The sequence below is a fragment of the Haemaphysalis longicornis genome, unplaced genomic scaffold, assembly GCF_048455015.1.
Source record: "Haemaphysalis longicornis isolate Haplotype H1 unplaced genomic scaffold, Haemaphysalis longicornis Haplotype H1 scaffold_4, whole genome shotgun sequence".
Lineage (NCBI taxonomy): Eukaryota > Metazoa > Arthropoda > Arachnida > Ixodida > Ixodidae > Haemaphysalis > Haemaphysalis longicornis.
Window position 1 is genome coordinate 19,052,063 of NW_027526361.1, and position 25,521 is coordinate 19,077,583.

The window sequence follows — 25,521 nt, forward strand, 5'->3', positions numbered from 1 at the left end:
AACTTAAATTGAGAACGACTCAGCGGGCAATGGAGCGGAAAATGATAGGTGTAACATTAAGGGACAAGAAGAGAGCGGAGTGGGTCAGGGAACAAACACGTGTTAAGGACATATTAGTAGAGATTAAGAAGAAGAAATGGACATGGGCAGGGCATGTATAGCGAAGGCAAGATAGCCGCTGGTCATTAAGGGCAACAGAGCGGATCCCTAGAGAGGGGCGGCAGAAAGTTACATGGGCAGATGGGATTAAGAAGATTGCGGGGATAAATTGGTCGCAGTTAGCACAGGACCGCGGTAATTGGAAGTTAATGGGAGAGGCCTTTGCCCTGCAGTGGGCGTAGATAGGCTGGTGATGATGATGATGATGTTGTTGATGATGATGTTGGTGATGATGATTATGATCAGGTAGTGCAGCTTCCTCGGTTCCGACATTTCAGTGTCAGCCCTCTTGAACAACCGCGCCATGTCCTCCGTAAACATAGTCACGGTTTCATTGGGTTTCTGGATCCGCGACTCCAACAGCCGCTGTGCATGGTCCCGATGGTCTGTGTTGGCGAAACTTCCCAGAAGCTCCTGCCGGAATTCTTCCCACGTAGACAACCTCGCCTCGCGGTACTCGAACCACGTCCTTGCACCATGTTCGAGCGAGTAATAAACCTGACGCTGCTTTTGACGAGCGTCCCACTGGTTGAACTATGCGACCCGCTATAAATATAGCAAGTGAGGGTATTCCGTTGCCAAGCTAGACACCTACTTCCGGGGGTTTCCTAGAGCTGGGTCCTGAAAAAGGAGAAACGTGATCGCGAGTGTCCCCGGCTAGGAAAACAGCACCCATTCGCTGTGCTCGCTAGAATTTCGGCCAAGCTAGACGATGTGACCGCCTTACTAGCAGGTGTACCCCTAACCGTGTAGTTGAGCACCCGCTACATCCCATTCTTTCGCCCCTAAACTTTTCAAGGAACCCTGCAACATATTTTGGAACTTTTTTCTAAACCTTAAATGCCTTCAGTACGCAGCCAACAAAGACTGCCAACAAAGGGAGTCACAAAGTTCTTCAGCCAAAAGTAGTGCTCGATGCCTACAAGATAACTTGGAAAATTGCTCAAAACATTTTTTCTGTCTTTCCCTAGTCTTGGCCTTCTTTTAGGGCTCGAATTACGTCATTACAGCAATGTATCGGTTATGGGCCGCTTCCTTTCTGCTGCAACAATAGACGCATCCGATAGCCACTTTAGAAAAAAAGCCAAGAAAGCGAAGCAGAAATGGAAGGCGGATAGTTATGCTGCGACGAGCCTATCACGCAGTTCTGCTCTGTGCTGTTGATAACTATAGCTTTGATAATGCTTCCAGACGCAAAGGAAACAGTGAAAGTGTTTATCGGAAGTGTGTTGCATAGTCTCTTTCAGATTAATGAAAGATAAATGCCAGAAGTTGGTCGGCTGCCCGTCCTGTGCGGCCAAGGTTACCGATAAGCACCGATGTGCGTCAAGGCGTCTCGGAGAATTCGAACATGGCCTGCCAGAGAACCCCACTTCAACCAGAATACATCGGTACGCCGATGCCTTTAGCGTTGAGCAACCCAAGCCATAGGCTACGAGGACGAAAACTGATAGCCGGTAGATATGGAGCAGGTAGCTCATTGCCTGTGAGTGAGTGCACTTTTTATCAGTCGTGCGCACTCCGCGTGACCCCGCTATCATGCTCTTGCTGATACAATACGCTCACATTATCGAAGCCGCGAACAACAAACAACTCGGCCCTTAAAGAGGCGGCGTTTTGAGCGCTGGGGACACTCATTCACCGAGCACAAATCCTAAGGTCCAAAGATGGACAAGTCACTCCTTGGCTTCCTAGTTTTTAACGACTGGCTGATACTAGCGATCATCATTTGCCTTCTTTTATACCTGTAAGTAGATTTTCTCTGCATTTTATTCTTCCGTACGCCTTCTAATAAAATAAGAAACAATATCGCTGTTCTTGAAGTTACGAGCCTGAGCAATGCAACAAAAAATGGTTACGACATAGGTAAGTGCCCCATCATTAGGTATAAAACGGTGCAGGAAAGGTGCCGATGTACTAAAAAGAAATGGCGTTAGCCGACTGGGACTCAGAGGTTCGGATATTCGTTGTATTAATTACGTTCTGTAGGGGTTAATGCTGTGATGTATAATCTGTTACCGAACGCTTTGCGAGCGCCAGCTGTCACATCTGAGTGCGAGTAGCATAAAATGTCGTCACAATACGAGAGGATTCCGGGCCATGCTGCTCAAAATTGTTTTGATTTTGATAGTAATAGGAACGCACGTATTATCCACAAACCGCAGTTATGATAGAACTATGGCAGGAAGCGAAAACACTCTGCAGAAATTCAGAGAATCGTCTACTATACTCGGGAACAAGTTAACAACGGCAATAGCTCACATAAGGTATCACTCCGCCGAAGCGACGCACCCGGATGTCAACGGGCACGCAAGTTTTGAAAGGAGGTTGCTATGAATGCGTGATATCGTCTGCCTTTTCTCACGTAGTTTTTTTTTTTTTTTTTTTGTCTTCGCTGCAGTAGTTTATAAGCATATTAAGTCCAAAAAATCACGGAAACGGTTCGTGACATGTTCATAGTATTCCCAGTAACGCACTACTTGCGCGCGCGGAGTAACATCCGGCTGCGGGGATGTAGCAGAGAGGCAACATCCGTTGCCTTTCTTAAGTTGTACTCGAATATTATGCGTGGAATTCTTACGTCACTTGTCTGTATCGTGATTTCTTCACAGGTACATTTGGCTATGAGTCACCAAATACGTTGGGTTATTTTATTGTTTTCCAGTTTTCATTTCTTTCTTTTCGCCAATGATGTAAATTTGCACCTATATAGCAGGGGATGGCTTCAACTCTGCCACTTGTGCATTTTTCTGCAGATGCAAAGTACAAAATTGGTTCATTTTTGGCGATCTTGTTCATTCGTATTTGCTAGGTTCCTTTCCGGCCTTTCTTAGTTTATTCTTCGTTTTGTGGGAGGAGATGTACAGGATGCATATTTTAAATGCAGAGCATTTCAGTAACTCACGATGTCACCCGCGTTGACGTCCGTAGTCCGCACCGCACCCCTCCCTACTATATAAAAAAGAAAATACTATCCGGCGCCAGGTTTTGATTCCTCGACCCTGCGGGCGGAACGCACTGTACATGGTGCTCTATCCACTGCGCCACAAAGCCGACACAGAATGGGACTCTACCAACGCGCCTTATATCGTTGACTCATTCAAATTAATGCTGACGAGCGCTCTCTCGTCAGCAGTTGCCACAAGTGCAACAACATTAACGTAACGCAAACTACTTAACGTCATGCGCCCCCGAAAATGATCTGCATTTGATCTGCCCCTCGCGAGAGGGATGTTTCATTGCGTCTTCTCTCGGTCGCGGGAGCCGTCGCGCCATCTGGCGGAGGCGCGGCACAACTCGTAGCACTTTCTTTGGAAAAAAAAAGCGCCTCGAAAGCGCGGCAAATATGAAATAGGGATGACGCGCTTTCGAGGCAATCCGCCGACGCGGCTGCTTTGTACTCGGCGCCGAGCGTCCCGGGATTCTGGTGCCGACCGAACCCCATTTCTTTGATTTCGTCAGTTAATTTTTGTAAAATTTTTATTTTTCCAAGGGGTCCTAGACTGAGGACTCCTCTCACGGGGCGAGTGCCCCTGACACCAGCACCTTGCTGTTTAATAAAAGTTTATACCTCTTCATCCTCCCTCCTATTTTTTATCGGCTTTTCAAAATTACGTTCAACCGATTATCTCCATTTACGCCATAATCGATTAAATGTGTTACCACCATGAATTGTGCTACCGTCACTGCGTTGCGTAATTGGATAAACACGCTTCTGCTATTGCGTGTTCGAATAGAAATAGTAGTTTGAGAACACTCGGTGGTTCATCAGTAACTCTGCTCTTCTAACTTTCTTCGCCTAGTTGAAACGTTTTACACCTCACCCCAGCTTCCACCGTGCGGTTCTGGCGGGTTGGGAAAGAAGGAGGAGCAGAGAAGAGAAGTATGTTATTAGGTCTGAGGAGTCTACAAGGTCGCTTCGAAATATCGCCGCGCCATTTGTACCGCGAGAGGGGATGGAACCATTCTTGAAACAACCTAGGCTTGAGTGGCCCCCGTACCTCTCGCGCATCTCCCTCAGGAGGAGGCAGAAAGGACGGAAAGGCCGGGAGGTTAGCCAGGTGTAGTGCCCGGTTTGTTACCCTGTACTGGGGGAGTGGGGTTCAGGGGATAAAAGAGAGGGCGGGAGAAGAGGGCGAATTGTAAGCGTCAAGGAGTGCACTCTACTCCCATCTTTGGCACTACAGTCGTTCATGCCAATTCGTTTCGCTCGGAACACGTAGGAGGACTTTCGTCGCCTTTTGTGATGTCGATGGTAGCGACCGAAGACCTAGGGTAGTCTCTACTGCAAATGGTCGATTGTCCAATCTGCTGAGCGTGGTGCCAAGCACGCTTCCCTCAGACGAGTATTCGGGGCAGCGACACAGCACCTGCTCTGCAGTCTCTTCCGCCCCACAGGCGTCACAGTGGGTACTGCTGGCCATACCGATGAGGAAGGAGTAGGGTTTAGTGAAGGCCACTTCCAACCACAGTCAACAAAGTAAAGTCGACTGGGGTCGAGACAGCCCATGCGGAAGACGCCGCTGAAGAAGAGGACCTTGAAAATAGAGACGGAGATTCGAAAAGTCAGGTGTGTTCCATTGCTGCATGGTAATCCTGCGTGCAACGGAACGAAGCATCCCCGCGGCATCGGTCCTTGAAAGCGGAAGCAGGATAATGCGTTCGCTCTCGTGGCCTCTACGGCAGCGTCATCCCCCAGTACATTACTGACGATTCCATAGTGCCAACAAAGGGACTAAAGTGTTTGCCGGCCCCGCTCCTACACCTTCTTTTTCGCCGGCCCTCTCTTTCATCCCCTGTACACCCTTGCCGTGCCGAGGAGCAATCCGGGCTCTAAACCTGGATAACCCCTCGGCTTCTGTTCGCTTTTCTCTTCCTCCGCCGCAGAGAGCTGGAAGTCACTGGAATATTATGTCATGGCCAGCTGTGCTGGCTTTAATGGAATTTTTCTGTGATCTCCATCACCAGGTGATACAGGGAGCCGTAGCGCAGGGCTACGCGTAAGGAGTTTAGTTGTCGCAAATGAAACACATTTCACCAATTAAATCGTGCCAGTAAACTTTCTCATGTTAGTTTTTTTTCGTTAATCCCGTGCAGGGACTTGTCGTCATGTATGTTTGTATTTGGGTAGGGGGGCGGAAGGTTAATGAAAGGGGTAGCAACAGACTTCTTCGAGAGTTTCCAGTTACATCAAAAATAATTTCATCCATTCATCAACCTCATTTCATCATGCTGCACTAATACATTGGTAGCGTAATATTGATGCCAAGTGTTTCAGTAGACACTGATTACTAATCAGGGTTCTGTACTCTCTATTTCGACGACAGCCGAGCCGCCCGGTATCGCAACTACTGGAGGGACCAGAACGTGGTGCACGAGAAGTTCTCCCTCTTCTTTGGCCCACAGATGAAACATCTGTACAAGGTGAGCTTTCATCTGTTCTTTTTTTCTCTCTCTCTCTCTCATTTTGCACCAAATGACGCCTTATTTCCCACTTCTGCAGCCTTTTCAAAAGGTAGACCAAGAACTTTACAAGAAGCACGGGCGGCTTTTTGGGTACGTCTGCTCTTTGTTGTTCTTCAAGCAGCGACAGTATTCGCTTCGAAAACTATTGACGCCTTGCATAACTATTCCAAATGCGCCTACCCTCCCTGCTTCAAAACAGAACGTTTGAAGACGGAAAGCCGGTGCTCTTCGTTGCCGAACCGGAGCTCCTGAGGTTACTTTTAGTCAAGGACGCCTCCCAGACGCAAAGAAAGGTGCGTGCGCTCTCCCCACTATTGTGAGGGGGGAGGTGGGGGCGAAAGATGATAACAACCCTGCCTGACAACAAATGATGACTACCGATAATTGTTTTCTGTGGGTGGATAAGCTCCGCAGCAGCCACATGCGTGTTCTATGTATGTTTTCACTGTCTAGATCAGCCCTTTTGCAATTTCAGTAAACTAAAAATGAATAGAACAATAGGAAAGCTATGTGGAGTACGACTTCAACTAAAAGTAAGTATTTTCAGATTGTGTAAATTTCTCGCGTTCGATTTTTTGTTGTCTTGCGGGTTTCTTTACTCATTTCATGCTGTCCCTTTCTCTCGTTACTTCCGTCGGTTGTTTGGATATACGAATATAATAACTCTCTCTCTGTCTGTCTCTCTATAATATATCTATATGTGCATGTATGTATATATGTGTATGTATATATATATATATATATATATATATATATATATATATATATATATATATATATATATATATATATATATATATATATATATATATATATATATATATATATATATATATATATATATATATATATATATATGTATATATATACAGAAAGAAATGCCGGCAGTCTACAACGCCAATGGAGGCATAGGGGAATGGTTAAACTATTTTTTTACCGTTAGTTACGTTACATTATTTTTTTCATTATAATTTCGTGAGAAAGAAAGAAAGAAAAACACGTGCCCAGAGTGGGGACCGAACCCACGCCTTTCGATTAGATCTCGAATGCCTTACCAATCCGGCTATCTGGGCGACTGTGATCTCCTTCACTTTCTGGGGTATTTATATTTACTACAACTGTATCTGACGCTTGAGGGTGGTAGCCAGCGCCACTCAGACTACACGGGGAGAAGGGGACCTTCTTTTACACCCCCGGGGCGTGACGCGAACGTCTACAGCCTGTCCTAAGCGGGTAACTGGCAGGAAACCCTCTTATGCTACCTTGGCATCAAGGCTGCCAGAACCGAGGCCCTCGATAAGCTTTCGCACAATAAAAGGTTTGGAAATGAGGGGCTCGTTAGGAAATACAGAAAGAAATGCCGGCAGTCTACAACGCGAAAGCTTAGCGAGGGCCTCGGTTCGGGCAGCCTTGATGCCAAGGTAGCATAAGAGGGTTTCCTGCCAGTTACCCGCTTAGGACAGGCTGTAAACGTTCGCGTCACGCCCCAAGGGTGTAAAAGAAGGTCCCCTTCTCCCCGTGTAGTCTGAGTGGTGCTGGCTACCACCCTCAAGCGTCAGATACAGTTGTAGTAAATATAAATACGCCAGAAAGTGAAGGAGATCACAGTCGCCCAGATAGCCGAATTGGTAAGGCATTCGAGATCTAATCGAAAGGCGTGGGTTCGGTCCCCACTCTGGGCGCGTGTTTTTCTTTCTTTCTTTTTCACGTAATTAATAATAACAAAAATAATGTAATGTAACTAACGGTAAAAAAATAGTTTAACCATTCCCCTATGCCTCCTTTGGCGTTGTAGACTGCCGGCATTTCTTTCTGTATTTCCTAGCGAGCCCCTCATTTCTAAACCCTAGGTTCCTGGCTATAAGGTTAACTGTACGATAGAGAAGTCACACTGAAAAACATAACAATATTTATTCTAACGTTATATATATATATATATATATATATATATATATATATATATATATACAAAAAAAGAAAACTTCGAACAAGGTAGAACCCACGATTGTTGCCAACGTTTCAGCAAAGAGACCTGCCTTCGTCAGGGCAACCTCTCGCCTTGCTCGCACGCTTTATATAGGGGTAGGTCCCTAGGTGAGAGGAGAGAAGGAAGTGGAATTGAGAAAGCGTATTGGTTTGGGAGTATGTCGGGGGAGATATTGAGGGGGAAAGAAGGTTGTATAGTTTGACCCGCGAAGAAGGTCAAGAGGGAAGTCAGCCGGGGGTTGATATTCCGGGAAATTCTTGGAGAGAAAGGATGAGAGTGTGTTTGTTGCCCCGCATACCGAAAGGTCCTCAGAAACGCCGGAAGCAGAACAGGCGGTGAAAGGAGTCCTTATCAGAAACTATCTGCAAGCCTCAGGTCAAAAGAAAAGGTAGAGAAGGGGGAAAACTAGGTCCAGGAAAAAAGAAAAACAGGGAGGAAAACCACACAAACCCACACACAGAAGAAAAAGCAATAACCCCACAACTGAAATGGCACGTGTCACCAACAGCAACATTCCTGGTACAGGCTTGTCCTGAAACTCAAAAACGAAAAGATAGAGTGGCGTACGGGGCACAAGACAAAGCGGAGCAGAAAAATAGAAATAAAATGCAATTCCACAGAAAAGGTTGGAGGGATGCGGGCGTGCACTGAAACCGGAATCTAGGGAATGAAAACAAAAGGAATTAAGTGACCAAGTAAGGAGCAGAGGGAGGGGTCATAGTCTTTGGATAAGGTATATGCAAGACAATGCCTAATGCTGTATTTCCTGTGAATATCGCAAGGATATCGCAATGTCATGTCCACCGAAGAGCAGCACATGTGACGCCAGCACACAAACCGTGGATGTGGCCGCAATACCAGCTGTACAGCACGCAGGCGAACAACAACCCGACCCACCGAATACATCACGCTCATGGTTCACGCAGACCCCCACACGCAGTATAACGCAAACAAGCACCCAAACAGCATCGATGTGGACCTCACCCCTACCAGCCCCCCTAAACAACTGACTCCAAGCAAAAAAGTGTCACCCCGGAGGTCTGCTCGAAACAAACACAAATGACTACCACCGAATATACCGAATGCTACAACCCCTAAACCCCGCTCTTTCCTTAAAGGGACACTGAAGTGATATGTAAACATTGCGGGATTACTAGCGCAAATTGTAGTCCGGAGTCCCCAGGCCATGTTTCGACCACTCTAGGCGCGTTTACGCGATTTTATTTAGTAGAAAAACTAATTCGAAACTGCTGTCCTCCTCTCTTTACGCTCGCCCATTTTCTGTGGCGTTTTCGTGTGACGTCAGGAGGGGATGAGCTGGCAATTAGCTGCGCCACGGCTGCGCTACTGCACGGCTACCCGGCCGACAGAGTCAGTCGGCCCAGCGTTTCGTCCGCCGGCCGCCAGCAGGTCGTCGCAATCAAGGAGGTTAAAAAAAAATTGCTTGGTCGACATTCGTTCGCTTAGTTGAAACGAAGCCAGGACACGTTTGTGAATGGAAGAATGTGCCTTTCTTTACTTGGTTTGTTTGTACACTGTATCTAGCTCCAAGTCAAGTTCGCTTCACACAAGTGCTGCACAAGCGCACATGCGACGCTTCGCTGACTGGTATGCCAGTAGGAAAATATAAGGCCTCTTGAAGGCGGGAGAAGAGTCAGCGAAGTCAATATAGGTACTAAGGAAATAAAATCAACTGATATTTTTACCGCACAGCGTAAAACTAGGGCGCGGGAAGCACTTTTTTGTGCTGGGCGAACAAGCACAGCGGTCAGCAGCACGACTACGCATCTGCGAACGCTTTTCCGTCTACGAAATGCAATTGCTAAACGTGAGCTACTGTGGAAACTGGGGTGACGCTTACTGCACGATCGCAGTACAACAAATAGTCACCTAAGCTGCTTGAAATGCCAAAACTAAATAAAAGTGTAAACCGGTTGTACAATATATACCCTATATTAGCAAGGCCTTCGCGTCCCGTTCCGTGGCTCAGTACTCTGGGGCGCTGGGTATGTCACCGCAAATGTTTTGCAAGTCACGAGTTCGAATCCCCGCAGGTACGTGCTTTTTTTTTTGTAAGTTAACTTTTTTGTTTTTCGCCTATGTTTTCTATATTGAGTTCACCTTTTTTTGGGCCGCAACGTTCATAGCTACACGAACTAGTTCACAAAACGCGCGCAGGCTGACACATGCATGGCGCGCTAGCGAGTTCTCGTTGGCGTGCTGTTGCCATAAGCACCGACTGCTTGCAGGCAGTGGGCACAGGCCAGAATGAACAGACCCTTGGCCTGGTGCGAACACGCTTTTTACGATACAGGCATGAGGGAGGCAAGCTCCAATTATGGGGGAAAAGCGCATGACATTTGGGCGTCTACGGGTACGCGGAGGGCGTTCATGCATTGCGTAGGTTTCGGCTAGTGAATGCTACGATTCCAAGCCGTCCTAGGAGGCTTATCTTTATGCATTTTTACAGCTGACAACATGGCAGAAGCGCGGTACGATGATTACTGAGTCATTGAGAATGCCCATTTAACAACGCCACTGGTTGTGTTTTACAGAACCGAAACCGAAACTTGTTTGGTTGCTCACCTTGGGCATCGTCCAATCACGGTACCCGCTCCTCCTAACGTCACAGCTTTAGTTGGTGCGGCCGCCGCAAACCGCGCATGGTAGTTTTTCTTCTTTCGCGCTTTGTAAAATAATTACCGATTTGTCAATCGTAAAAACGATGAAAAGTGTGCTAATTTTAGCAAGTCTAAACAGTGCAAGCAAAAACGGGAGCTTGACAAATTCACTTCAGTGTCCCTTTAAAGGGACACTGAAGGAATTTGTCAAGCTCCCGTTTTTGCTTGCACTGCGTAGACTGGCTCAAATTAGCACACTTTTCATCGTTTATCCGGTTGACAAATCGGTAATTATTTTACAAAGCACGAAAGAAGAAAAAAACCCGCCCGCATCTTCCCACGGGGGAAACTCGAGTAAATGCGTCGCAGAGTGGTGGGGGTATCGCGTGAATGTTGCGTAATTGGGTATGGTTTGGGAATGCTTAATTGGTATTTCGCCTTTATTATTCTTATTTATTGAATGAAGGAGAAGCGAAGGCAAGGAGTGTAAAGTTAAAGTCTGTCTTTATTGCTTGGTGCCGTCAAGCAAAGCGTCAAGTCAAGCGAAAGCCAAGCAAAGACGCCCTTGACTGAATTCCGAACGCGCGCTCCGCCGCTTATATACACACCGCCCGCGTTCGAGGGAGAGGAGTTCGGGGGAGAGACGCGCATGCGCACACTTCCGTACACAAGCGCGCGAACTTTCCACGCACCCATCCCGCCGTTATCACGTGTACACGCCCTGCCGCCGTTACTGTTGAGCGCGACGCAGCGCACGGGTAGCTACGACGCATGCGCGCAGAGACGCGCTCCCCCCGCACCGCCGCAGCTGTTGTTGAGAGCGACGGAGTGCACGGGGTACACGCGCTCCTCCCGCACCGCCGCACCTGTTGTTGAGAGCGAGGAGGGTACGGGGGAGAGACGCGCACCTGCGCCTCGACGCGACGCGCATGCGCAGTGAGCGTGTGGACGGCGCCGACAACATCGACGAGTGACATCGCGAGCCTAAGAATTGCTCCGCATTTAAAACTACCATGCGCGGTTTGCGGCGGCCGCACCAACTAAGGCTGTGATGTTGGGAAGAGGGGGCACCGTGATTGGACGATGCCCAAGGTTAGCAATCAAACAAGTTTCGGTTTCGGTTTCGGTTCTATAAAACACAACCAATGGCGTTGTTGGGTGGGCATTCTCAACATCTCAGTAATCATCGTACCGTGCTTCTGCCATGTTGTCGGTTGTAAAATGCATAAGATAAGCCTCCCAGGACGGCTTGGAATCGTAGCATTCACTAGCCGAGGCCTACGCAGTGCATGAACGCCCTCCGCGTCCCCGCAGACACTCAAAAGCCATGCGCTTTTCCCCTATATTTGGAGCCTCACTCATGCCTGTATCGTAAAAAGCGTGTTCGCACCAGGCCAAGGGTCTGTTGATTCTGGCCTGTGCCCACTGCCCGCAAGCAGTCAGTGCTTATGGCAACAGCACGCCAACGAGAACTCCCTAGCGCGCCAGTGCCAGCCTGCGCGCGTTTTGTGAACTAGTTCGTGGAGCAATGAACGTTGCGGCCCAAAAAAAGGTGAACTCAGTATAGAAAACATCGGCGGAAAACGAAAAGGTTAACTTATTAAAAAAAAGCACGTACCCGCGGGGATTCGAACTTGTGACTTGCAAAACACGTACAATGACATACCTAGCGCTCCAACCCTTTTTTTTTTCTCTTTATTGCCTGACTTGGCATAACACAAAAGTTACATGCTCAACCAAAAGGTTGATGTAATGACACCCTGCAATACTTTAAGCAGGCAGTTAACATTTGTGCACTTTCATCACACATAAATCGTTCATGATTCTCGCTACAACATCATCACACCCCTGTGCTGCGTGCACTTATCTAAGCTTACACACATTTTCAATGAAATAATTTACCACAGGCATAGCGTCCGCGTCATTGTTACGTACTGCCATTCTGCTCCTCCATGCGACTCCAAACCACTCGGCCACGGAACGTGCGCTGTCGGCCTTGGAAATATAAGGTACATAATGTATAACCAGCTTACACTTTTATTTAGTTTTAGCATTCCAAGCAGCTTAGGTGACTACTTGTTGTTTTGCGCTCGTGCAGTAAGCATCCCCCAAGTTTCCACAATATCTCACGTCTAGCAATTGCATTTCTTTGACGGAAAAGCGTTCGCAGATGCGTGGTCATGCTGCTGGCCGCTGTGCTTGTTCGCCCAGCGCAAAAAAGTGCTTCCCGCGCCCTAGTTTTACGCTGTACGGTAAAAATATCAGTTGATTTTATTTGCTTAGTACCTATATTAACTTCGCTCACTCTTCTCCCCGCCTTCAAGAGGCCTTATATTTTCCTACTGGCGTACCAGTCAGCGAAGCGTCGCATGTGCGCTTGTGCAGCGCTTGTGTGAAGCGACCTTGACTTGGAGCTAGATACAGTGTACAAACTAACCAAGTGAAGAAAGGCACATTCTTCCATTCACAAACGTGTCCTGGCTTCGTTTCAACTGAGTGAACAAATTGCGACGACCCGTCGGCGGCCGGCGGACGAAACGCTGGGCCGACTGACTCTGTCTGAAGGCCGACGAGCCGTGCAGTAGCGCAGCCAATTGCGAGCTCGGCTCCTCCCGACGTAACACGAAAACGCCACAGAAAATGGGCGAGCGTAAAGAGAGGAGGACAGCATTTTCGAATTAATTTTTCTACTAAATAAAATCGCGTAAACGCGCCCAGAGTGGTCGAAATATGGCCTGGGGACTCCGGACTACAATCTAGTAATCCCGCAATGTTTACATATCACTTCAGTGTCCCTTTAAAGCTCGAAAACTACCCGACAAACAAACCAACTACAGATTTCATCTCAAAACGTACTCCTCGTATCTCCAAAGCAAAAAGATCCCCAAAGGCCTCCACCTAAAAGTTGGTTGTTCCCATGGTGTGCTTCCTCCTGAACTAGCTACCAGGTGGCAAGGTATTCTGAATAATGCTTCGATTTCCCTCCTAGAAATTCTTAGAGACCACTGTACTAGCCAACTCAGCCTCTTCAACGGCCAGATGCATGCTCTTCCGCTAACTGAGCAGGAGAAACTACATCTCAATATTTTTATAAATCGCACGGAAACTGATCTTATCAATAAGCAAGCGGTTAAGTTTCAACGCGAACAGCTTCCCTCGTGAAATAAAGCTTGCACTGTAGAAAATAAGCCTCTCAATAGTCCGGACTATGGAGTATTAGTTCATGTAATGTCCCCCCTCGATACAGAGATTGCTTTAGAAAAACCTCCTGCCCCAGCCAATACTCCTATCCTATAGAATAAACGAGCTCCCTCGGTACCTGCCCCAGCAACGTTATTGACATTTCCAAAACACTAACGGCCGACGAAAAAGGTATCCTAGAACGAGGTCTAACTTTCTGTCCCACAAATAACCGTGTGAATGAATGCGAGTTACATAAAGATCTCACTGAATTTTCTTGGGGAATGAGACTAAGTGAGTTTTTTTCGGAAAAGCAGGACCAACCTGACATTAACAAACGCACCATCCACCCTCCTAGCATATGGAGTCCAGATATAGATCAGTCTCCAGAATTAGATCTGTATTTAAAATCAGTATCAAGAGAAATATTGACAACAACTAAGCGATCGAACAAGTGCAAGAACCTAACTCCGTCGGAAGAAGTTACCCTGAATAGCCTATCAGCCAGAACCGACATAGTCATAAAGCCAGCCGACAAAGGTGGCAGCCTAGTTGTTTTACCTATGGGAAAATACAAAGATGAGGCTTATACGCAGCTCAATAACCCTTGCCACTTCAAGCCCTTAGATAACGATCCGAGCCAGGAGTACAGCCTAAAAATCCTTCAGAGCCTCACAGATCTGCGATCTAAAGAACATAACGACTACTGACTTAAATTTCATGAAACCGAATAATAAGCATGCAGGACGTTTTTACCTCCTCCCAAAAGTCCACAAAGTCCCCGTAGAATTATTGTTCACTGCCGACATTCCTGGCAGACCCATAGTTTCGAATAACAATACCCCAACCAAAGCATTATCTCTGTTTATGAATTATTACCTATCCGACATTCCGGCTCTTCTTCCTTCATTCGTTCAGGACACCCCCCACTTCCTCCGCATAATAGAAGAGATAAATAATGGTGGGCGCCTACCCAGTGGAACCCTCCTTGTTACTCTTGACGTTGCCGCATTGTATACGAACATCCCTTTTGTCGAAGGAATCGAAGCTATTTCAAAAGCTCTATCAGAGAACCCGCACCAACGTGCGCCAGAAGTGTACATAACTTTGTTAAAACTAGTTTTAACTGTCAATTATTTTGAATTTGACTCGTCTTACTTCTTGCAAGTTTTTGGAACCAGCATGGGTACTCCATTCGCGCCTATCTATGCCAATATTTTCATGGGGCAACATGAAGCCACCCTATTAAGCTCTTTTCCGCATAAACCACAGGTTTACCTCCGCTACATAGACGACATCTCCATGATTTGGGAACACGGTCGCCCGACTCTAGAAACGTTTATATCCCATCTCAATTCTTCGCATCCGACTATTAAATTCTCCTGCCAGTATTCTGAAAAACAAGTGAACTTCCTAGATACTACTGTCATTCTAGACAACGGTAAACTTAAAACCACGCTTTTTAGAAAGCCAACAGACAGGCAGCAGTACCTAGATTATAAAAGCCATCACCCGAGACACTGCAATCAAGGGATCTTTGTAGGACAAGCCACCAGGCTTAGAAGAGTATGCAGTGATGACAGTGACTACGTAACGCATCTAGAAGAACTCAAGTCCACCCTTATGAACAGGAACCACCCCAAAAGCTCGCTCGATCAGGCGTACCAACGTGCATCTAATCTCAAAAGGGATGACGTGCTCAACAAACAGCGACAAAACGAAAGCGCCAGGCCGCCTGCCCTAATACCTAAATTTTCAAACGCCCTCCCAAACGTAAACAATATACTGCGGAAATACTACCCCATTTTAGGCAGTAACGACCGACTTAAAAAGACGGTCCCAGAAGCACCAAGGGTTACCTTCCGGAGAAACAGGAATCTAAAAGATATTTTAGTGCATGCTAAAAGGGTCTTCAAGCTACCAGCCATAGCCAGCTGACACCGTCCCAGATGCAAGACTTGCAGGCCCCTGCAGACAGACTGCATTGTAAAAAGCACAGCCAGTAATTATGCCCACAACATTAATTCAAGTTTTACGTGCACTTCATCCAACATTGTGTATATGTTGGAATGCTCAATGTGCCACAAACAGTATATAGGCGAAACCAGTCAACCTATGAGCCTACGTCTTAACGGTCACCGGGCAGATACTCTTAGCAAATCCTCCATAGCTGTAGCGCAGCATTTCAACCAGCCAGGCCACAATTTGCATGACCTTAAGTTGTATATACTTCAGTCAAACTTTAAGTCTCCTAGGGACAGAAAATACCGAGAATCCTATTTAATTCACGAATTCAACTCCATGGAACCTGCTGGAATTAATGCGTCTAAGGGCAACTTGGAATCCTTGCGATAATCACAGGGAATACAGCATTAGGCATTGTCTTGCATATACCTTATCCAAATACTATAACCCCTCCCTCTGCTCCTTACTTGGTCACCTAATTCCTTTTGTTTTCATTCCGTAGCTTCCAGTTTCAGTGCGCGCTCGCATCCCTCCAACCTTTTCTGTGGAATTCTATTTTCTTTCTTTTTTTGCTCCGCTTTGTCTTGTGCTCCGTACGTCACTCTAACTTTATCTTTTCGTTTTTGAGTTTCAGGACAAGCCTGTTCCAGGAATGTTGCTGTTGGTGACACGTGCCATTTCAGTTGTGGGGTTATTGCTTTTAAAGCAAAGCTTTTTGCCTCTACCCCCCAAGTGTTCTTTCGCGACCGTTGGTGTCAACAGAAAACTCCCGCGAACAAAAAAATTTCCCCGCATTTCCCCGAGGGGAAGAATGTGAAAGTGCGAATGCAGGAGTTGAATTTGCGCGGTTCGGTAATGTTCGCGAAAGAGAGATCACACACACACAAACAACTACAAAGAAAGAAAGATGCATTTATTCACAGACACCTATTTGTGTTGTCGTTGTACTTGATTGCTAGAGCGGATCTCAGCTTTGAAATTTCGTTTCAGTTCTCCTTTAAGCGGGTGCATTAGCCCTTCTCACGCCCGATTCCTGGCCAATCCCCCACGTGGGTATGTGCCATGCACAGACACCTATTTGTGTTGTCCTTGTACTTGATTGCTAGAGCGGATCTCAGCTTTGAAATTTCGTGTCAGTACTCCTTTAAGCGGGTGCATTAGCCCTTCTCACGCCCGATTCCTGGCCAATCCCCCACGTGGGTATGTGCCATGTCAGCGGCCAGGCAGCGCGCGCCCATCTCCCCCCGTTGCCAAGGAAGACGAGGAGATTCCTGGCCAATCCCACACGTGGGTATGTGCCATGTCGCCCATCTCCCCCCGTTGCCAAGGAAGACGAGGAGCGCGCGCACCCGCAGCTGTTGCTATGTGGACGGACGGCGGTCAACGGAATTCAGGGTCGCTTATAAAGTGCATTCGCACTTAATAAAAGAATTTACTGGCACTGCCAGGAATCGAACGTGGAACTAATAGAGTAATAAAGACAGAGCCCGTTGTCTTACCGATTTAGCTACGAGCCCACGCGGACACAGGGAAGACAAGTGGTGCACTCACCAAGCACGTCTAGAGGTCTAACCCTTGCATTCTCGCTCAATTCCACGCGATAGAGATTAAAGGAAGCTAACACCAACCCATGGCATCTCACTTCTAGTACTCCAATGTGCTAAGGCCTGTGGCTTCCACTGTTCACGTAAAAATCTCAGCTCCTTGTCGTCCGTCCTCACCCCAAACGACACCTCAAGGAACACATTCAAATACTCTTTGATGGCCAGGCCATCACTCCAAGCCCCAGCATCAAGATCCTGGGCCTACATCTTCAGGCCAACACCAAGAGTGACGTATCCTTGCAGCGCCTCAAACAATGCATCAATCAAATCATACACATGATCAGGCGAGTTGCCACCAGCAAGCGAGCCCTCAAGGAATCCGGTATATTTCGATTAATTCAAGCTTTCTTCCTCTCGAGAATCACTTACGTCAACCTCCTGTCTTCTTCTCGGCAAGGAGGACATAAAGATGCTTTGTATAATTATTACAAAGACGGTTGAGCAAGCCATTGGTGCGTCCACAGAGGTGCTTCCCATGAGTGCGTCCACAGAGAGGCTGCTTAGCATGGGGCTCTACAACACGGTGGAAGAGTTGATATAGGGCCATCTTTCTATCCAGAGGCTCCGAATAAGCATAATTGCGGCGGGTCGCCGCATTCTTCACCAGATTGGCTGGGCAGCACAAAATGTCACTCCACTTGATGTACTCCTGGACGTTTGGCGACAAGAACTAAAAATGCTCCTTTTGTTTAGAAACATAAACCCCCAACACGACTAGGGTCGCCGACAAGCACGGGCTCAACCGCTCAACACCACCCTCGGCGGGGATCATGCAGTTATCTACACAGACGCCTCCCAACATCGAGGGCAGCAATACGTCATCATCTTGTCTACCCCCAGAACCAACCTCCTTGATTGTGCCTCACTCAAGACCCAAGAAATGGCGGCAGCAGAAGAGGCAGCTATCGCCTTGACTCTCACTCAACCAGGGGTTCGTTAGGTAGTCACCCAACAAGCCTACCGGAATTACCAATCGGGTTTGGTGTCCCGACCTGCACTCTGTGTGCTAAAAAACCACCCCCCAAATGGTTCCATTCAGCAAATCTGGACAACCACTCGCGCTTCCATGGAGGGCAACGAATACGCCCACCAAGCCTGCACTTTTACCCCTCGTACTTTGTACTAGGTTGCAGCGATGGCGTAGAGGTAGAACACCCGCCTCGCGTGCAGAAGGACCGTGGTTCGAATCCCGGTGCCGGACAATTCCCACCGGATTAAAAAAAGAAAAAAAAAATCCGCGTATTGATGGAATTGCACAAAGGGGCTTGGGGTGCGGCCTGACCCCGGCGACCAATGCACTCCCTCACCAGAGCAGGATTAGCCACCTTGGTGTAGTAACTGCCCCAACCTCTCATGAATACGCCAATTAACCCTCGGCCCTCAGTCCCCAGCGGATGCGAAGCAACTGACCACGGCGGCGGTCAGACCTGTGACGCAGCAGAGGGTGCTAAGAATCCCTGGATCCGGACAGGCCGCCAATGGAATCTGAACCTGGCAACGTTTAACGTGCGAACCTTATCTAGCGAAGCAAGTCTCGAGGTGTTGTTCGAGGAATTAGAGGGCATTAAATGGGATGTAATAGGGCTTAGCGAGGTTAGGAGGGCAGGCGAAGCCTTTACGGTGCTGAAAAATGGACATGTCCTATGTTACCGTGGTCTAGAGGACAGAAGAGAACTGGGAGTGGGATTTCTAGTCAATAAAAGCATAGCTGGCAGCATAGAGGAATACTATAGCATTAACGAAAGGGCAGCAGGTGTTGTAATTAGGCTCAATAAGAGGTACAAGCTCAAGGTGGTGCAGGGCTACGCGCCCACATCTAGCCACGACGACCAAGTAGTGGAACGCTTCTATGAAGATGTGGAATCGGCAATGGCTAAAGTAAAATCGCAGTATACCGTAGTTATTGGGGACTTCAATGCTAAAGTAGGCAAGAATCAGGCTGGAGACAAGGCAGTTGGGAACTATGGTCTGGGCTGTAGAAATAGCAGGGGGGACCTACTAGTTGAGTTTGCAGAACGGAATAACCTACGCATAATGAATACCTTCTTCTGTAAACGGGAGAGTCGGAAGTGGACCTGGAGGAGCCCGAATGGGGAGCACAAAAATGAAATAAACTTCATATTATGCGATAACCCTGGCGTCGTACAGGATGTGGAAGTGCTCGGAAGGGTAAGGTGTAGTGACCACCGTATGGTAAGATCTCGAATTAGGCTAGATTTGAGGAGGGACCGTAACAAGCTAGTACGAAAGAAGCCGATAAATGAGCTAACAGTAAGACGTAAAGTAGACGAATTCAGGATCACGCTGCAGAACCAATATTCCGCCCTTAACGAGGAAGCCGAGCCTACGACACAGGAAGACAGCGACAACCTTGCACGAATTCTCACGGAGTGTGCAGCAGAAGTCGGGGGCACTATGGCCAGACAGGATACTGGTAAACTTTCTCAGGAGACGAAAGATCTAATCAGGAAACGGCAAACATGAGAATCTCTACCGCAGCTGACAGAATAGAACTAGCCGAGCTCTCGAAGTTAATTAATAAGCGTAAGACAGCTGACATACGGAAGTATAATATGGAGAGGATCGAATACGCTGTAAAGAACGGAGGTAGCCTGAAAGCAGTGAAGAGACGTCTTGGCGTGGGGAAAAATCAGATTATGCACTTAAGGATAAGCAAGGCAATGTCATCACAAATAGGGATAAAATAGTCACGGTGGCCGAGGAGCTCTGTAGGGATCTGTACAGTAGCCGGGACATACAGGATAATGCCGAACGAGACAGTAGTTCAGAGGAGATAGACATCCCACCAGTAACGACCGAAGAAGTAAGGAAGGCTTTGAAAGAAATGAAAGGGGGCAAAGCACCTGGTGAGGATCAGATAACAGCAGACCTCTTGAAGGATGGCGGAGAAATTGTACCTGAAAAACTGGCAAAACTGTATACGCAATGCCTAATGACCGCAATGGTACCGGAATCTTGGAAGAACGCGAACATCATCCTAATCCATAAGAAAGGCGACATGAAGGACTTGAAAAATTACAGGCCGATCAGCTTACTGTCAGTCGTCTACAAGGTATTTACCAAGGTAATCGCTAACCGAATCTCTGCAACCTTAGATTTCAGTCAACCTAAAGAACAAGCAGGGTTCCGCAAAGGTTATTCAACAATGGACCATATTCACACGATCAATCAGGTGATAGAGAAGTGCGCTGAGTATACTGAACCCCTATATATAGCCTTCATAGATTATGAGAAAGCATTTGACTCGGTCGAAACCCTAGCAGTCATTCAGGCATTACGGAACCAGGGGGTAGATGAGCATTATGTAAGAATATTAGAGGATATCTATAATGGGTCTACAGCTACCATCATCCTCCATAGGGAGAGCAGTAAAATACCTATAAGGAAGGGTGTCAGACAAGGAGACACAATCTCTCCAGTGTTATTCACAGCATGCTTACAAGAAGTATTCAGAGCGTTGGATTGGGAACAGGTGGGAGTAAAGGCTAATGGAGAATACCTCAGTAACCTCAGATTTGCTGATGACGTTGCCTTGCTAAGTAACTCGGGGGACGAATTGCAAAGCACGCTTTCCGCACTGGCCGAACAGAGTAGAACCATGGGCTTGAAAATTAATATGCAGAAAACTAAAGTAATGATCAATAACCTCGGGACAGCACAGCAGTTTGAGATAGATGGTGAGGCAGTGGAAGTGGTAAGCGAATATATATACTTAGGCCAAGTTGTGACCCCAGATCCCAACCATGAGGCAGAGATAATTAGAAGGATCAAAATGGGGTGGGGTGCATTTAGCAGACATTCTCAGATAATGAATAGCAGCCTACCATTGTCGCTGAAAAATAAAGTGTATGACAGCTGCATCTTACCGGTACTCACCTACGGGGCAGAAACTTGGAGGGTCACTAAGAGGGTTCAACTGAAATTGAGAACGACTCAGCGGGCAATGGAGCGGAAAATGATAGGTGTAACATTAAGGGACAAGAAGAGAGCGGAGTGGGTCAGGGAGCAAACTGGTGTTAAAGACATATTAGTAGAACGAATTAGTAGACGTGTCTACTTATCAGTAGTAGACGTGTAGACGTGTCTGCTACCATTAGTAGACGTGTCTACTACCACGTCTACTAATAGAATTAGTAGACGTGGGCAGGGCATGTAATGCGAAGGCAAGATAACCGCTGGTCATTAAGGGTAACAGAGTGTATCCCTAGAGAAGGCAAGCGTTGCAGGGGGCGGCAGAAAGTTAGATGGGAAGATGAGATCAAGAAGTTTGCGGGGATAAATTGGTCACAGTTGGCACAGGACCGAGGTAGTTGGAGAATAATGGGAGAGGCCTTTGCCCTGCAGTGGGCGTAGATAGGCTGGTGATGATGATGATGCTGATGATGATGACTATGTAGCTGCACGAAGACAGTCACCCGCTTGTCTCGTTGAGGGACATAACACAGAATTATCGCCTTTTGAGACAGACCCTACCTTCGCCTTACCTTGACCTTTCCATAGAATAACACACTACCCTACGGCTCCTTCCCACACCCCACGTGTCTTCATTTAAAGCACCCGCATCACTCCAACGCTGAATGTAAATTTTGCTCAGGAGTAGGAACACTCTGCCACATAATCGGGGTGTGCGACTTTAGCCTTGAGCACCCTCCCCTCTTACCGTCGACTACCGAACAAGGGCAATGGGAGATGCTGCTGTACAGCCCCTCTATGCCTACCCAGCTTCAGCTGGTGGACAGAGCGCAGGCGGCGCGGACTGAATATGGGCTACAGTGAAGAAGGAACAACTCCCCTGGGCCGCACTCTGGGCCGTTCAGAAATCTGAATAGATGTATTTCCTCCTCCTCCTCCTGTTCCTCTTGCTCCTCCACCGTCTCCGCCGCCGATCTCGTCGCCTCCGTCCGCGACGGCAGAGGCGGAGAAGTGAGATCTTCTAACACCGGGTTTGAGCTTTAATTTTATATAAAAAAAAAAGTTTCCACTCATGTGCTACACCAATACAACTCAACCCCCTACCGTTCATGCATCATACATTAATTTAACCTTACCAAGAATATCTCTTTGAAGTAATAAAGGGTGTGGCTAAGTGCATTTCACTTTTTTCTGGTTTCACTATCTGTAGAGCGACGTGAGTGAATTTAAGTGATGTGGCATGGGTAATTGTTGTGGGTGCCGTTTACAACTTTGCTTTCGAACCCCATTCACAGGGTGAGGTGAACTATTTTTTCTTTTGTGTGTAGGTTTGTGTGGTTTTCCTCCCTGTTTTTCTTTTTTCCTGGACCTAGTTATTCCCCCCTTCTCTACCTTTTCGTTTGACCTGAGGCCTGCAGATAGTTTCTTATAAGGACTCATTTCACCGCCTGTTCTGCTTCCGGCGTTTCTGAGAACCTTTCGGTATGCGGGGCAACAAACACCCTCTCATCCTTTCTCTCCAAGAATTTCCCGGAATATCAACCCCCGGCTGACTTCCCTCTGACGTACTTCGCGGCTCAAACTATTCAACCTTCTTTCCCCCTCAATATCTCCCCCAACATACTCCCAAACCAATCCACTTTCTCAATTCCACTTCCTTCTCTCCTCTCACCTGGGGACCTACCCCTATATAAAGCGTGCCAGCCAGGTGAGAGGTTGCCCTGACGAAGGTAAGTCTCTTTGCTGAAACGTTGGCAACAATCGTGGTTTCTACCTTGTTGGAAGTTTTCTTTTCTTGTGTTCTGATACACAGTACGAACAACAACAAAGAAGGTTTACTCACGTAGCAGCAATAGGACTTGCCTTCATCCGAGTACAGTTACATTATGTTGCTGCCACAAACATTTGGAACAGAGAGAGAGAGAGAGAGAGAAAGAACGATCTATAATGAAGTCTGGTGGTGTCATCCGGGCTAAAATGACTAAAATGTCTAACCTGTTACGCCAGTTGATGACGTGATGAATAAAATGCCGATGATGTTCAAGAACTTGATGCGCACAGAAACGGTGAGTTATTCACAGCGACATGTCTAGACTTGTGTGTTGCAGGTACTCTATTAGAACTTTTGTTATCCCTAAAGCCGTTTGGGACAAGCCCATGGTCCTAAAACGTCCTTTAGCTGAATGTTCACGTAAAGCGGCTGTCCAAAAGACACTGCGAGGGACACTCTTTGAGCACTGAATCGAGCACATTCAGAGAGCAGGTGCTTGAGGCTTTCTCGCACATCACAGTGTGGGCAGAGCGGCGACGTAGCTCGTTTCATCTTGAAGGGGAAGTTGGAACACATTTCTTATATAACTTTGCGGAAAACTGTGAGGAGGAGAGAAAGATGTTTCGAAAAGAGAGAGTATGAATATAGTCGGGCTATACCAGTGGTACAAAAAGATAGCAAGCTAGCAAGAGAGAGAGAGAGAGGGGGGGGAGAAGGGGTTGAATCAACAAGGCAGCTCTCAAGATTTCAAAACGACATGGCAGCGCACGTGGTGTGGGCTGCAAGTTCAGGCACCGCGGAAGCGTGGGCAATTGGGGTTTCAAAAAGAAGAGAAATGTACACAATAAGGTATTCAGTTGGTGGGGAGACGGGTTCGAACTCCCCGCCCACTTAATACCTTTTATTCAGTGGGTCAGTAGCCCTCCACTACAGCGCACCTCATTGTTTGTGTAACGTCGGCGCGTTAAAAAGCCACCCAACCAACAAAATAATCAAAGTTTCACCATGTCATGACCATGATAACAGCGTGCGTTCGGAGCGTTTTGATTCATTTGAAAGGTAAAAGTGCGCGAGAGATTGAGAAGTTGATGGCGCGTGAAAGAAAGAAGCCTCACAGACTGGCCTAAATTTCGTGACCGAAGGGAACAAGCCCGCCTTGACAGTGCAACCGCCCCATTGTTCACTTTAGAGGAATGGACCATCCAACCCCTCAAGGATATGAATTGTTTCCCAAGAAAAATTCGGACAACCACTACAACCCCTGTATAGACCCTTACCTCCTCCACTTATGGGAAGCGAAAAGAAGCCTCATCCCACGCTGGAAACGACAGCGCCTAAACCATCGTTTGAAAAGGAGGATAGCCCTTCTAACAGAAGAAGCAGCCGGTTCGGATCCCACCCGGCGGGCATTTTTTCACCACTTTCTTTTCGACTCAAAAAATTCTTCATCTCTTTCTATGACCCACCACAACCTCCCCTTTGCTTTCCGAGGTTTTCTTGACTGCCAACCCTTATTTTCTGTCTTATTTTCACGGAGCCCCTCATTTCCCCTTTTCTGATTCGCTACATGCCTAGCGAGGGCCTCTGTTCTGGCAGTCTTGGTGCCAAAGGGAGCTTAAGAGGGTTCAACGCTGGTCGACCACTCTCGACATGTCGTAGACACTCGAGTCATGGCCCGGGGGTTAAAAAGAAGGTCCCCTTCACCCCGAGTAGTCCGAGTGGCGCTGGCTACCACCCCCAAGTGCAGGAAACAAAAATACCTTTACATAAATACCCGAGAAAGTGCTGGGGAAACAGCCCCGCCGGTAGCGTAGTGGTTATCGCACCAGACCGGTATTCTGGAGATCGTGGGTTCGGATCCCACCCGGCGGGCATTTTTTCACCACTTTCTTTTCGACTCAAAAAATTCTTCATCTTTTTCTATGACCCACCACAACCTCCCCTTTGCTTTCCGAGGTTTTCTTGACTGCCAACCCTTATTTTCTGTCTTATATATATATATGGGTTGTATAACGGGTGTGCAGTAATCTATCTTCTTACTTAGCAGACACGCCTTTCTTTCTTCTTTTCAGCTAGTGGAGTTGGACGACCCTATTCTGAAAAACTTGATGACCAATGTTAAACCCGAACAATGGAAGAAGCTTCGGTCCGCAACTTCGCCTGCTTTCACAACAGGAAAGCTACGAAAGGTAATTTTTTTTCTCTGGCTGTCTGCATTCCTATGAAGAAACAAATTGATGCATTACTTTTTACTCGTACAGCCGTCCACACGCTTAGCTTGAACATCAAATTCCTCTTAACGTGGAGCAACTCAAATTCTGACCAAGAACTGTTCAATAAAATGCAAAGGCCCTAAGCGCCCCCTTAAACTTCAGAGAAATTCAGCAGTTGCGACTTAATTAGCTCACGCGGAGTCAGAAGGAGGTGATAAGTGGGTAATGCGTTGCAACAGCTAAGACAGTGGATGACTGTACTGCGCTCTGCTGAACATACAGCCTTGTTCTCAGTGTTCTGCCTTTGTGCGTATTACGTCGACGATAAATTAGGCGGGGTATATTTGCTGACATCCTATAGCCGCGCTAGACAGTTCCTGTTCGCTGCAGATTTTGTTGGAAACGTCTCTGCTTTGTAAGTGGTCATTTTAGGTTGCGTGTTGTACCTAAAGAAGCACAATTGAAGTGAATCTTATTTCGCTTTATCTACTTGCAGATGCAAGCAATCATAGACAGCTGTGCCATGTTTACGGCTCAGCGCTTGAAGGAAGCCGCCATGGAATCACAAGACATCGACATGAAAGGGTAAGACAGTCTTTCTGCAGCGGCGGAACCGAAAGCC

The 25,521-nt window shown here is 47.3% G+C and overlaps 1 protein-coding gene across 1 annotated transcript in view; it reads left to right on the top strand.

The window, feature by feature from the left end:
- Window positions 1–1,732: 1,732 nt before the first annotated feature.
- The window catches only part of LOC144179523 (uncharacterized), a 95,243-nt gene continuing 71,454 nt past the window's right edge, over window positions 1,733–25,521 (top strand). The window contains exons 1-6 of the mRNA XM_077707914.1: window positions 1,733–1,906; window positions 5,487–5,583; window positions 5,663–5,715; window positions 5,825–5,918; window positions 24,759–24,875; window positions 25,396–25,484. Of these exons, the coding sequence (XP_077564040.1) occupies window positions 1,827–1,906; window positions 5,487–5,583; window positions 5,663–5,715; window positions 5,825–5,918; window positions 24,759–24,875; window positions 25,396–25,484 (530 nt within the window). The 5' untranslated portion in view covers window positions 1,733–1,826. The remainder of the gene's footprint in view (window positions 1,907–5,486; window positions 5,584–5,662; window positions 5,716–5,824; window positions 5,919–24,758; window positions 24,876–25,395; window positions 25,485–25,521) is intronic.